This window comes from Megascapheus bottae, chromosome 5 (genome assembly GCF_031878675.1).
Source record: "Megascapheus bottae isolate mThoBot1 chromosome 5, mThoBot2.hap1, whole genome shotgun sequence".
NCBI classification, from domain to species: domain Eukaryota; kingdom Metazoa; phylum Chordata; class Mammalia; order Rodentia; family Geomyidae; genus Megascapheus; species Megascapheus bottae.
Genome location: NC_143513.1, coordinates 9820475 through 9835675, shown reverse-complemented (window position 1 = coordinate 9835675; position 15201 = coordinate 9820475). Strand labels below are relative to the sequence as shown.

General features: G+C 44.2%; 1 protein-coding gene across 1 annotated transcript in view; it reads left to right on the top strand.

Annotated features, from left to right (window-relative positions):
• Bmper (BMP binding endothelial regulator) overlaps window positions 1-15201 on the top strand; it is a 216467-nt gene that overhangs the window by 48114 nt on the left and 153152 nt on the right. The window contains exons 4-6 of the mRNA XM_090332652.1: window positions 6012-6094; window positions 10145-10235; window positions 14550-14632. Of these exons, the coding sequence (XP_090188778.1) occupies window positions 6012-6094; window positions 10145-10235; window positions 14550-14632 (257 nt within the window). The remainder of the gene's footprint in view (window positions 1-6011; window positions 6095-10144; window positions 10236-14549; window positions 14633-15201) is intronic.

Here is a 15201-nt window from a genome sequence, read left to right as displayed (position 1 = left end):
AGGCTCCAAACTTGATAACCCAGAATAAGTAAATTGTGTTTTTTTTGGAGGGTGGTGGTACTTGGGTTAAACTCAGGGTCTTAGGTTTGCTAAGCAGGCACTTTATCTTTTGACCCTTACCTCTAGCCCTTTTTACTTTTGTTACTTTTCCCCCCCTTTGCTTTCTTTTAAAAACTAGCTCACAGGGGCAGAAGTTTGGCCTAGTGGTAAGAGTGCTTGCCTCGTATGCACGAAGAACTGGGTTTGATTCCTTGGTACCACATACATAGAAAAAGCTAGAAGTGGTGCTATGGCTCAAGGGGTAGAAAGCTAGCCTTGGGGAAGCCCAGTGATCAGGCCTGAGATCAAGCCCTAGGACTGGCAAAAAAACAAAAACAAAAAAAACAATCCCCCCCCCCCAAAAAAACTAGCTCACATTAGTTATATGGTGGGCCATTTCATTATTATATACCAACCATTTGTTTGTTACTATTATTATTATTGTGGGCCATTTGGGGGAAATTTGAATGTAGAGCCTTCAATTAGCTCAGCTTGCTTTCTTAGCTGGTGTTCTGTTACCTGAGCCAATCCTCCATACCCGCTTTCTGCTAGGGTAATTGGAGATGGAGTCCTATAGTATCTTCTACCTGGACTGGCTTTGAACAGGGATCCTCTGACCTCTGCCACTTGAATAGCTGGGGTTACAGACTTTTTGCCGCCATGTCACGCCTGTTTTATTGAATAGTAGTCCCAGTTTGTGGCTCATAGAATCTACTATCAGTGCTAGATATTGTGTTATGATGGTAGTTTGAAGTTATGGTAATAGAGCTCAAACTTCATTCTTTCATGTTTACCAGCAAGCACAAAGACCAAAAGTACAATCAGGCTATCTCTGTGCTGCTGGAATGATCTTTTTTGGGGGTGGGGAATTTTATTTCTACAACCTTGAAAAAGTTAAATAAAATCGATTTCTACTATATCTTATCCTATTGTAAATTATTTCACTTTGATCTAATGTTGAATTCTTAGCTGGAAGAAAAAATACAAGGTCTCTGAAAAGAATGTTGAAGAGAGGGGCACACACTCAGTAGTCTTTAAGAACTTGCTTCATGAGTCTGATTTCTTCTCCTGGGATTGAGGAAATGGTCTGACTATAAAATTCCCATTACCCCCAAATAAGTGAAATTGCCTGCAGGATTCATGGTGGGTCCAGCCTTGAAGAGCAATAAAAAGCCTGTGTTAAATGAACTCTTAAGGACACGATTTAAGCCCTCAAATGGCTAGTCAGACTTTACGTTTATCCCCTCTGATTATAATTCCAGATGCTTTGGGAGAACAGTGTGTGAAAAGTGGTTCATTAAAAACAATTGCATTGGCTTGGGATAATTTGGGGCTTATTGACCAAGTCCAGGGTATGGGGCTGCCCTGTCTGGGGACCAGGAAATGGCAGAGAATGGTAGACCTGTCTGCTCTTACCCTCTGCTCCATATCTTGAGCTAACTTCAGGGACCCCAAGTTTGGTTTCCATTTAAATACATATAACTGAATGCTTGTCATTTTTTTTCTAAGAAGGGGAAAAGCAAGAACCAACCAATAGTTGGGGAATCAAAGTGGATTTAAGGGAGGGAAAAGGCATCTACTCAAAATGAATTCATGTAATGCCTTCAGGAGAGCTTTGCTGCTTAGAGGTGAGATTGAGGGGGTCCAGGCACCCAAGAGGGGCAGAAGGCCTAGAGAATTGCCTCTGCCTCCTGTTATATTTCTGTGGCTTTCTAGAAGTGCTGTAATTGGCACTTGCTGTTTATTACCAGTAAATTTTATTAAGTGCTCACAGTGCACAACAAACTGGGAAAGGCCTGGAAATCTACATTGTGCTTGGCAAAACTGCACAGACACATCCTAGCTGAGGAAGTTTTAAGAATGGCTTCTCAGATGTTATGACCATAAACTGAGTATTGAAGGTTGAACAGGGTTAGTGCTTGGATAACCTGGTGTTCCTGGGGAGGTGAAGATGGAAGGAGAAAATGGATGAGACATGGATTTTTGTTGTTGTTGTTTGTTTTTTCAAGAGAGAGAAACATGTGAAAATTTACAAGAGACCTGGATTTGTTTGGGGAATTGTGAATTCTCTCAACTGCAGATTGCAAATACTTGAAAAATAATTTTACCTCTATTGAACATGTACTGACTTGTCATTGTTTCTTAAACAGTGTCACATAGGATCTATTTGCATGGTATTCACATGTTGTTAGTTATTGAAGCTAGAGATGATGTAGAGTAGAAGAGTGGATATGAGTAGGTTAGGTGCAGATGCTGTACAGTTTGATGTAAGGGCCTGCCCCACTGGTTTGGGTGTCTTTGATGTTGCTGGAATCAATTCCTTGTGCATGCCAATAAATGTTTTAAGTTTAAAGACCAGTGATTTTCAGTCACATTATGAGTTTCATCTTTTCCCATTTCTGGAGACTGATCTAGTTAGTCTGGTGGAGAAGGCTTGGGGGTAGGAGTAAAGCCTGTACCTCAGCCATCAGCCAAGCACGCACATGATGTCATTATGTCCAGACGTGATAGAGCACATGAAGGGCTTGGGACTATGATGGCTTGGAAAAGATCCCCTCCCCCCAGCATCAAGACCAGGAAAACAATGGTTTGGCCTGGTAAGAAATAGGCCACAGCCAAGGGGACAGAGCAGTGCTAGGAAGGGAAGAGTGAGGAGAAGGAAAGGGTGGCAACATCACACAGAGATGCCTGTAAAACAAAGGTCAAGCATCCTTCCATTGGGCACTGACTGGGAAGGGGCAGGTTGTTGGGGCTTTCCTGAGCCACCCCATGGAAGACAGATATCCTTAGCCAAGGCCCTAGGAATTCAGGAGCATTGCGAGGTGACTCAGGGATGGGCGAGGGACCTAAGCATGAGACGAAAAGACTGAGGCGGGGTGTGGTGGGCTCTGGGAGGCTTCCCATACCCAGGATTAGGTGCAAGGCCATGGTGAGACCTGGTTCTCTGCCCCTGGGGTGCATGTGAAGGCGACAAGTGAGAGGATCTAGATGCAAAGGGAGGATCCAGGCGGAGGGAAGGTTTATCAGAAGGCCAAATGGCATTTTTTTATGGTGTCGATTTTTAACAGTTGCTTTAACAACAGAATGTTGAAAATGTGTGGCCTTCTCTCTCCCTTGGGATGCTGTGGCCACTGAAAAGGTTGCATCTATTAAGAAAATGAGTTTTATTGCTCAACTGTGGATTGAATTAATTTGTATTCTCTTTCCTTTGCCACGTGCTTTCTGAGCCGCCTGGTTGACTAGGCAGAGTTCTCTAAAGAGGATGTGCGGTTAAAAGAAAAACTCAACTATGAACCTTCTCCTCACCCAGAAACATTTTATATTAGAAAGAGCCAAAATACATTCAGAAGGGAAGTGTAACTAGTTTAAGATCTTTCTGTATTATTTTAGGTGTCAAGAATGACTGAGTTCTGTATGATGGTTTAAATTAGGATTGCCCAACCCTGGTACTGTTGAATTTGGGGGCTGGTGAATTCTTTTTGCTACTGGGGTTTTGAACCCAAGGCTTCCTGCTAGTAGCAACACAAATGCTCTGATGCCTAAACTATGTTTCTGGCCATTGTTGCTCTGGCTATTTTTGAGAGTGTTAAGAAAATAAGAAGTTGTCTATTTCTGCCAATGATTCTCTTAGTCTGAGCCTCACACAGTTCAAGTTATTGTCTTACATTAAGATATCAGGTTTAGCTTAGAATATGAATCTAAAAAGCAGTGGAATACCTCCTGCCCTTCCTCTCTCTTCTCCCCTTCCCTCTTCCTTGGGGCTTGAACTTAGGGTCTGGGCACTGTCCCTGAGATTTTGTGCTTAAGGGTAGGGATCTACCACTTGAGCCACAGCTCCGCTTCTGGCTTTTTTGGTAGTTTATTGGAGATAAAGAGTCTCATGGTCTTTCCTGCTTAGGCTGGCTTTGAACCACTATCCTCAGATCTCAGTTCCCTGAGTAGCTAGATTTATAGGCATGAACCACTGATGCCTGGCTGGAAATACTCTTTTTAAAAATGATTGTATAGTCCAAGAATCCCTTGCATATTAAGTCTAATGCTTGGTGTACTGAGGCCCCCAGAACTGTCTAGTGCTCAGGAGGGCAGGTGAAGAATGAAAAAGTGTGGTGGCATTTACCACAGAGCTTTTCATAGCTGTTTCAAATTCCATGCTGTGGTTCAGATTCACCCATCCTTTGGGGAACCTCCAACGTGGTTTCAGGTGTGGCAGATCGGCAGGTAAGCAATGAAGCCCTTCATGATCTGAGTTTCCAATACTATTTTCCAGATTGTCTCTTCCTGTTACAAATGGTAGAACAAGGCTGGCGGCGGGGTGGCGGTGTTCCTGTACATGGAACCTGTAGTGATAAAATAGCTTCCTACTATTAGCAATGGAATAATCCAGCCTGCCCTGGGCTTCTCCCGGAACCCTATGCCTATGACCTCACATTTCTTAGGAACTTTGTCCTACAGTCTCCCATAATCTGTATACATTTTGTGCTATACTTCATTCTCTCAAGTATATAAAGGAAGATCTTTGCATGTCCTATTAGTAACAACAACAAAAAAAATCATCCTTCGGACTTTAGTTTTTTTTTTAAGATGATGAAACTATGTAACGTATTTGTAAATGCAATGTTAGCAGGTGTTCTATATTTACTTAGACTTACCATAAGCTGGATTTGGTTCTCTGATTCCTCACCTCCATTGATCAGAGAAAGTCATTCATTATCCAAGCCAGTCTGTCTTTGTTAGTTGACCAGACATGTACATGATATTGATTTTAAGTGCATTTGTTCGATAAGATTTATTCTAGCCCAAATTGTTTCATATGGACTTGCATTGCTAGAAATTTACTGTTTTCTTCCTTGGTTTGGCAGAAGTTTTTGTAGTGTGCCAACTGTTTGTATGGATGGACATTGTATCTCTATAACACTTCATGCAAAGAAAATTAAAAAAATATATGGTGAAGGCATTTCCCTGATGGGTTTCCAATCAGCAGTGTACTTTGATAATTTGATTTGTAGAAACTAGAGAGGGGTGTTATTAAGCTCTTCCTACTGTTCATAATTCTTTGAGAATTCAGATCATGGTTCTGAGTTTCTGAGAACATCTGTTGAAAATTTCCTAAGTCCTTTATTGTTTTGCTGATGTATTTTAAGAAGGCCTTGAAAAAATTTAAACCAGAGTAGTATCCAAAAGAACTCGGAGGAAAAGGTGAATCTTTTCTCTATGCCTGGAATAAGAGAAACCAAAATACGTTGATGTGGATTAACCTGCTAGAGTTCTATCAGTGTAGTAAAGATGAAGATGTGGTGTTTCTTCAAGACCTCATGTCACATGCCTTAATCCCAACTACATAGGAGGTATAGATGACAGGGTTGTAGCCTAGGCTAGCTAAGGCAAAAACCAAGACCCTATTTGCAAACTAGCCTAAAGCAAGAAGGGCTTGAGGTGTGGCTCACAGAACAGAGCACTTGTTTAGGAAATGAGGCCTTGAGTTGAACCTTTCATGACTGCAACAGGGTGGGGTGTGCTTCTTAGATGGGTATAGAATTTTGCAATCACTTCTTATAATTTAATTTTCTGCCTTAATTTCCCACATGTTTTACAGTTCCTTCTTGATCTTGAGCAATTTTGAATCGATTTGGTTTCACATAAGATCTCTTTTCTTGGCCGTGTTTTTAGCTTGCATGCTTCCTCCAACTTGGTTAAGCATAAATGAAATCACGATAGTATTTATTTTGGCCAAGAACATTCATTAATCTCTGGTTTTCCATCGGAAAATCGACTGCCTGAAGTTCATGGACTCAGTTGTCAAAGAAACACCGTCAGGGAATGCCAAATAGATGCTTAGAAGGTTCAGTGTGTTTTGGGGGAACTAGCTAAGGAGCACTCTTGGCTTAGGGGATGTCGTACTTTCTTTTGCTCCCCAGAGAAAGGAAGTCCATTCATTCCTGGCTTCTCTTCTCTTCTCTGTTTTTCCTGTCTAGGTTGCACCTACAGAGGAAATACCTATAACAGCTCCTTCACATGGCAGAGTCCAGCCGAGCCCTGTGTCTTGCGTCAGTGCCAGGTAAAGCCAGATATTTTTTACTCTCCAGCAAAAATGTGATTTCTTATAGAACTCTTAGTAGCTGCCAGCTTCAACCAACACAGAATGAGAGTTCCACTCACTCCCACAAAAAAAAGGCTGAAAAAAAAGAAGCAAGTGAAAAAGCAGCTGTATGCTTGTGCATATTTATTATATTCAACATAACAAGACAGGTACAGGATAGGTACTGAATGGACCTGTTTCCAGAAGCACACAGCAGAATGGTCTCCCATTGTTAAGTGGTGTCTGGGAAACCTCCAGGAAGATGCTTATGTCCTTAGGGAAAACCCATGTCTTCCTGTGAAATCGTCTTGGAGTGGAAGATGAATTCCTGTTAGCAGAAAAGAGGTATTGTTAGCTGAGGTATGTTTTCTTCTTTGACTTAGAAGGGTTTTTGCCAATCTGGAAACTATATTAAAATGAAGTAATCAATGCACTGTCATCTTAGTGATTTCCACCTCTCATTTGGAAGAACAAGCCACCAGTTTAGCCATTAAGGCACCACTGTAGCTGATTCTTGCCGAATTAAAAAATAAGTAGTAGTGGCATGTGGCTCTAATCTCTGCAGTATTAAAAATAGAAAGATGAACCAAAGGGAAAATGAAGAACCTTAAACTTTGGAATTCTACAGCATCATGATGAAACTACTCAGTTTAAAAATGAAAGTCTTGTCTGAGATTAACATAACTAACAAAAATTGTGTACATAAATGGACATTCAGTGGCTCATGCTTATAATCCTGGCTACTCAGGAGGCAGGTATCTGAGGCCATGGTTCAAAGCCAGCCTAGACAGATAAATCTAAGAAACTCTTATCTCCTACTAACCATCCAAAAGCCAGAAGTGGTATGACTCAAGTGATAGAGTGCCAGCCTGGAGTGAAAAAGCCAGAGGAAAGCACAGGCCCAGAGTTCAAGCCCCAGTATGCAAGTTTACACAGACATACAAATTTCTGTAGAAACGATGGGGGATGCATGTGCATTGAAAGGAGATGGAAAGGTAATATAATGGAAGATAGGTGTGTCTGTCTCATCATATCTCAAGCACATTGACATTTAGTTCATTAAAATCTGAAATTTATGTTGTAATGTTCTCATTATATATCTCCATTAGGCATGATGGTCACATATAAGACTTTCAGTTATTTATTCTTTTAATTATTTTGCTTGCTGGCATAGCAAGGTTTTTTTTTGTGAAAAGAAGCAATAGGTAAAACAGATGCAAGAAAAATAACTTCATTGGATCAGTAGATATTTGTTGAATTGTTTTATTTGATTATAAATCTGGCAGCCTCATGGTGCAAAGAAACAAGTTATTGTTATTCATTCTTTTAAAAAAATTTCTGCTGCTACTGGGGCTTGAACCCAGTCTCACACTCTCCCTTGGCTTTTCTTGAACAACACTACTACCTCCAAGAGTGATGGAGTGATGGAGGCACCCTGCCTCCACCCTGTCTGTGGACCTGTGACATTTCCATTGTGGTTAGGGGTGGAAGCCTTGGTAGAAGGGTTGTTAAATAAGATACACATATGTCCTATGTAATGAGATAAGTATTTGTATGTGGCTGTCTGAGATCTTTTAAATTCACACGTTGCTTGAGCTAGAGCAAAATTTTACTGTATTTGGATAAAAACATCACTTAAATTAAATGCAGCTACCAAATGGGAGGGATTATTATTCTTTTGCCTGAAGAACACATTAAATTGTTATTTGTTCTTAGAACCAAAACTCTCATTATCTATCCCATTTTAGTAGCTGGCTACTCCATGGGGCCCAGAGAAAATGGGGGGCAGGACTCCTGAGTTATTACAGAAAGTCAGAAAATGCTTGGAATCTTACACAGGAGCAGGATATTATCTACCAAAGAAGAACTTGGCCTCTTGCGTCTCCTCCTTGCTAAGCCGTTGTCCAAGTCCCTATGGTGCTATTTTGTCACTAAGTAGAAAATCAAACCTCTGGGAAGGTTACAGAAAACTGGCACTTCCCACTCCTATCCACAGGCTCTTGTGTGGAATTACCCTTCCTCAGGAGACAGATGTGGGAGTTGACCATTGCCTGCACTTTCCAAGCCCTTCTGGCTCCTCTGAAGACACAATTTCCCTCTGTCTCTGTGTCCTCTTTTCAGGGCATAGGGTCAATGCAAATGACGACCGCGTAGGACACATGCAGGCTCTGTCACTCCATGTAACTGGTTACCCAAACTTCCCACTTTACTTTACTCTTGGTACTATGAGAAGAAGTTGGAAGAAACCAGAATGAGTAGCTGGGTGCTGGTGACCCACACCTGTAATCCTAGGTACTCAGGAGCCTGAGATCTGAAGATCCCAGTTTGAAGCCAGCAGAGCCAGAAAAATCCCCGGGAGACTCTTATTTCCAATTAACCCTCAAAAGCTGGAAGTGGTGCTGTGGCTCTAGTGGCAGAGCACTAGCCTTGAGCACAAAGAAGCTCAGGAGCAGCTCCCAGGCCTGAATTCAAACTCTACACGGTCAAAACAGAAACAAAATAAAAAATAAAGCAAAACAAAAGCCAGGGAGACTGTGGTTAACATTTCTCTGTCCTTGGACTGGGAATTTGGCCTAGTGACAGAGTGCTTGCCTAGCGTGCACGAAGACCCGGGTTCTATTCTTTGGCACCAGGTACATAGAAAAAAGCCAGAAGTGGTGCTGTGGCTCAAGGATAGAACTCTAGCCTTGAGAAAAATCCAAGGACAGTGCTCAGGCCCTGAGTTTAAGCCCCACAACTGGCAAAACAAAAATTGGTCTGGACCATCCTGCATGTATGGGTCTGATGAGGTACTATGGACTGAGACCCAATGGTCTAATCTGTCTCCATTTGACTTAAAGTCTGCCTTCTTCCTTCTGTCTTCTAACTGAAGGAGTTCTGATGGTGGGAATTTTTGCTTTATGTTCTCCCTTTTAATTTCTTATGGAAAAGAAAACCCTGAAGATCCCCGATAGGAAATTGATACTGAGAACTGACCGGAATCCTTCATCTGGCTTGCAGATATGAAAAGAAAATTGACCTCAGGCCACTGCTCTCTGCATTGCTTTAGTGACGTATGGGAAGCATGGATTCTTTTGATGTTGGCTCTTGCTAGTATGTGAGGGGATTGTTTTTTCCCTAATGAGACAGAGATAGCAGTAATTTCCCTTCATGGCACAGACCTTGGGTGTGACATGAAGTCACAGAAGCTGCTCTCCTGCTCATTGAGCTGAGGTGTGCACTGCTGAGGAGCAGATGTGGTGAGCAAATGGCCCAGTTGGTTGTCTTGTTGTCACATCTGTTTCAACCTGCCATCCAAAACAAAATTAACAAACAAAAATGTGTTCATTTAGAAAGTACATAGGGAATGTAACTCTTCAAAGACGATTCCTGAAAATTATGTTTTTCTTTTAAAATTTATTTTCTGAAGAATAATATTTAAAAATGTTGTAGGTGACATTAAGTTGAGTTTGCAAATGCCCTCATGCATGTGAGGATTTAAATCTAGACTCCTGCTCTGTCACATTTAATGTGAATTTAGAAGTCATTTTGTGTTGTCTTTTCATCGGATCCTGGAGGACTAGAGCCCCGATTTCACAGGGGCTGAGTGATATTTCTCAACTTGCAGAAGTAATCTAGGCTTTTCTAGAAAGGTTGTTCAGTATTTACCAGGAATTTCAAACTCTAGATGCAAGTCTGGGTTTTATGCTGGTAGCCTATGGCTCCTGGTCAATGTCTTGACATATATAAACAATGATGGATACCTGAAGCAATTGAGAAGGAGCAGGGAGATCCTGTCAGGTTCTGACTGCCAGCAAGAAGGCTTTAACTAGATTTCAAAGCCAGCAAGTGGGGCCAGGGAGAGAGTGCACTCTGAGGTCCAAAGCAGGGCTCAGGATCTCACCTGTGCAGCGGTGGTGGCCTCTGGGGATGACACCACCCCACCTTGCACTTGTGCATTTGCCTTCCTTTCCTTCCTCGATTCCCAAAGTTGTCCCCCCTTAGGGAGGGAATTCTGGACTGATGTTCTTGTGACCCTCTGTCACCCAGGAAGGCGTCATCACCGAGTCGGCCGTGCGCTGTGCTGTCCACTGTAAGAACCCCACAGAGCATCCAGGAACCTGCTGCCCTTCATGTCCAGGTAACACTCAGAGGGAGCCCCTGGACCATCCAGGTGCAGTGTGAGGGCTCTGTGTTCTCCAGAGTGCAAGAGCCCTTTCATCCATGTCCACACGTGAGCCTAATTAGAGGGATAAGGAGTGTAGGAGGAAGAGAAGGGGGAGTGAGATTATGTGTGAGAGGGAAAGATGAGGAAAGATAGGAGAGACTGAGACAGAGTCTATTGCTCCCTCCACATGCCCAAGGTGAAGGCCACGTGGTATAATGTTGGCCCATAGCCTCTCCTGGCTTGGTGGCCACTTGCCACCCCCAGGGCCACAGGTAACACCTATTTCATGAGGAAGGGCTATGGCTCTCACTTCCATCCAGGAATCTCTTTTTATGACTTCCTATTACAGTACTTTGGTTGGTGTGCACCTGGTGATGCAGTGGGCCAGATGTTTTCTGAGATCCCAGAGCTGGGTCTCCCGTGAGTTTAGCTTAAGGTTTTGCGCCTTGTTTTTTGGTGTGGCTGGATGAGCTGGACTCACAAGGGTCTTCCTTGAGTGGCCTTTGGTCCTGCTGGCAGTGGAGGGCACTTCTTCTGCAGTATAGGAGTGACTTCTCTCACCTTCCTTAGCAGAATTGCCCAGGCATCCCATGGCTTTGTAAATGCCCAGGTGGTTTGAGATGAGATTTGTTTTCCTGATTTCTTAGCCCACTGCACAGGTCATCTTGGATAGGGTGCTGCATCTGGATTTTCTGAGCATTTTTCCTCCTTGGTGACAATGCTCTTGTTCATGGGCCTTTATATGACAGGCTAGTCCCCTTGGGGGGGTCTTTCTTCCTTCCTTCCTTCCTTCCTTCCTTCCTTCCTTCCTTCCTTCCTTCCTTCCTTTCTTTTGTTTTTTTTTTTCTTTCTTTTTTTTTTTTGTGGGTCATGGGGCTTGAAGTTGGCCTGGGCTTTGTCCCTGAGCTCTTTAGCTCAAGGCTACCGGCCTACCCATGAGCCAAGCCCCACTTCCCATTTTTCTAGAGGTTAATTGGAGATAAGAGTCTCAGGTCCTTTTGTGCCCGGGCTGGCTTTGAACCTTGATCCTCAGATCTCAGCCTCCTGAGTAGCTAGGGCCTGTTGTTTCTTGCACCTTCCTTGGGGACAGCAAGGGGTGATCCCTGGCTTGGTCTAATAATCTTCCAGTGTTTAGGACAGCAGTGTCCACCCTTCTCACATCTCAGTCTTTACTCAGCTCCCTTTTAACATCAGGGCTCTCCCCTCACAGTCCTGCCATGTGAGAAACCTATCACAAAGGCCCCAAACTAGATGAAAATAAAGGAATTCTTCCCCTAACCCAATGACTATTTTGTATCCATAGATAAGTCCTTCAGTTTGTTAAAGTTGATGAACATATATTACACTTGCCTGAAAAACTCCAAAGACTTGTCTTTGGTGCTCAAGCCAATGTTGGTCTTGTAGGCCAATTCTGAATAGACTGAACTGGGGGAGGTGATTGAACTTCCAGATAATTTCTGTATAGAGAGTGAATGAACTGCCAGATAATTTCTGTATAGAGGCAGGCTTAAGGTTAATAGCAAAACAAATTTTACTTGCACACATACAATGGCTCATGCCTGAAATCTTAGCTTCTTGGGAAGTTGAGATCTGAGAATCCACAGTTTGAAGCCAGGTTGGAAAGAAAAGTTTGTGAGACTCATCTCCAGTGAACCAAGAAAAAGCTAGAAGTGAAGGTGGCTCAGGTGGTAGAACACCAGCCTTGAGAGATCAAAGGCCAAGAAAGAGTGTGAGTCCCTATGTTCAAGCCTCAGTACTCTCTCTCAATGTGTGTGTGTGTGTGTGTGTGTGTGTGTGTGTGTGCGTGTGTGTGCGTGTGTGTGCGTGTGTGTGTAATTGGCTAGATGGAGTACGTTGTTAGTTTTTGGATCCAGGATGAACTCAGAGGCCCCCACTGATGGCCTTGGGGCCCCTCACAGACCAAGGGTAATGCGAGGGGGAACTTGAAACTGATCATTTCTTACTTGCCTCACTTTGAATCATCTTATCTGAAGCAGTAGAGTGCATTTGTTTTTCAGCCATCAAAATTTTCATATTTGAACAATTGCTTCATTTACTTTGCTATTTGGTTGTATTCTGAGGAAGAAAAGGGATGGATCATGGCTGCACACACTACATATGGCATACTACATACTATATATTACATACTATATGTTGGACACAACACTCTACACAGTCCTCCTAGCGGTGGCCAGGGAGGGGCCCGGTATGGTACACTGGACAGGAGAGGACCAGACCCATGAGGTGAAGATCTGGGTCTCTTTCCTCACTAGCACCACTGCCCACCTCGCTCCACCACATGAGAAGTGTTAGGCTTCCAGTCTGGGTGAGCCAGGAGGCAGATCCTCTTTACAAGTGAGCATGTCATGCCAGAGCCTGACGCCTGCCTGAGCAGCAATGGGCCCTCTGTGGTGAGGTCAGTCATCACCAATAGCCTTCCTTCTAGACAGTTTTGGGGATGCAAACCAGAAGTCAGCAGGCATCTTCCTCTGGGGAGAGAGGAGTGTACAGGAGCAGTCATGGAGGGCTGGGGGGACTCCCGGTGGTTCCAAAGGACTGGCATCTGTCACTGATCAATGGATGCTATTCTGTGTAATGACAAACATGTACAGTCTGTGGTCAGTTTCCTCCTGAAACAGATTACAGCACATTCTTGGTTGTCTGCTCCTTCCTTTCTGTCTGATCCTTCGCTCAAGGATGTTGGGTTGTGATGGGAATAGTTTGAATTCTCTTTAAAATTCCTTCACTTGAGTTGTCAAATGTAGTTGGTTGTGTCAGTTTGTAGGACAGAATCAGAGGAAAGAATGGAAAACTGTGTCGGAAGTGCCCCATGGGGAGAGGCAAGGGGACATCGGCCATCTATGGATGGCATCGAGACACAATTACCAGGGCATGGCATTTAGCAAGTCCTCCCACATTGTGGATGGCTAGCTCTGGGTGTGGCTGTCAAAACAAGTCTATTCCTGGGGCAGGTTTTGAGTTCAGTTTACTATGGCCAGTCCACTGTACACCCAGCACTTTCTGTTGAACAAAGGGCCCCATCTAGCTTTAAAATGGAGAGAACAAGGATGAGGTCTGGTGGGGATGCTGTTCTTTCCCTCTGTCAGAACCAGTTTGTCCAAGCATTTGGGTGGTTCTGTGGAAAGCTGATTGTCTAGTCTCAGTCATGCAGGAGAGCCTGCCAGGCTAACTTTTACCTGCTGAAAGTCTGTTTCTGCTTGTCTGCTATGGCAAAAGTAAAGCCAGCCATCCCTGCCTTGTGAGGGCCACACTAGCACAAAATGGCTTTTCTGTTAACTGACCACCCTCTCATGGCCCTGTGGCACGGAGTTGCTGGCCATCCTGTGCCTTGTGTCATTTAGAACATAGCAGTATTCTGAGCATCTTTCTGAATACAACACACCTACTGGGTTTGGGTCCTATGATAACCTAATGTGGTAAAGAACTCAACCCTTTTAACACACACACACACACACACACACACACACACACACACACACACACACACGCGAGGCTGAAAACCCACGGTGCTTTCTGCCCTGTCTCTGCCTCCTGTTGCCTGTGTGCTCAGCTTTCTGCAGAGCATGGGTGGGTAGGAACTGGTCTGTATTTCAGCGTGGCTGCCAGGCAGAGTCCCTACTTCCTCTCTGAACTGAGCATTCTTGCTCTGTACAAGGACAGAGGTCTTGCTTGGAAGATGGCGGGAGGACAATAAGACATTCCAGATTATTGTTATTCACCATGGGCTCCTAATCACATCATGGATATCTTCCTTCTTAGCCTTCCATTGAGTTCTTATTGCCCCCTCTGGGGTGTGGACCTCTGTCATGGTAAATGTATGTTGGGGCCCCAAGCTCTCACAACATGGCTCATTGCAGTGTGTTTGTGCTCCTTGGGTTGGTCTGGATCCCACTGTTTGTTTGCTGCTTTCCTTAGGGTTTCTGGTCCTCCTCCTTTCCTTCCTTCCTCCTGTCCTCCCTCCTCCTCCTCCTCCTGCTCCTGCTCCTCCTCCTCCTCGTCTTCTCTTCTTCTTCTTCTTCTTTTCTTCCTTCCTTCCTTCCTTCCTTCCTTCCTTCCTTCCTTCCTTCCTTCCTTCCTTCCTTCCTTTCTTCTTTCTTCTTCCTTCTCTTCCTTCTCCTTCCCCACCTCAACTGCTTCCTCTAACTCTGTAGCAATCTTGTGGTTAAAGAGGATGCTGCTCAGGTGGAGGTGGGCAGTGGATCAGGGGATCGTGTGAAGTTGATCAAATACGGATGCTGAATTTCTGAATTTTCCTTTGCTGTCCAGGCTGTGTGTTTGAAGGTGTGCAGTATGGGGAAGGAGAGGAATTTCAGCCAGAAGGGAGCAAGTGTATCCGGTGTTCCTGTCTGGTGAGTTCTGGCGTTGGTGTTACTGGGCGATCCTTTGGGTTTATGGAGCTTGCTGCCCAACTGGTACACCTTCCTCTCCTCTCCTGTGGAGGGGAGGGGAGGCTCTGAAGTCTGTCTTTCCACCTCAGTGCCATGGTCATGGGTTTGTTTGGCTCTGAGTCAGGAGTGCACCATGGGGTGTTAAGCAGCTCCCTGATATCAGCCATTAGGTCCCAGTATACCCTTTCCCTTAGCTGGATCCCCAACAGTGTCTTCAGATATCCAATCTCTCCCAGAGAGCAAACTGGCTTTGGATTAAGACCTCCCTCCCAGGGAGAGAGGGAGGGAGAGAGGGAGAGTATGATTTGCCTTCACTGGTCTTCTTTTTTTGGGAAGGTGATGATGGACTTTCTGACTCTCGAAGGTAGAGAGCTTGTTGTTGAGGAAGCTGTTGACTTCAGGACAGCTGGGCGGGAAGGTGGGGACAGGCAGAGTGTCTCAGTGTGTCCTGTGGGTGAGGACCGGTCCTCTGTGATACGGAGAAGAAACAGGAAAGAGTCGCCTTTCAATGAGAGATGCAAGGCAGAGGA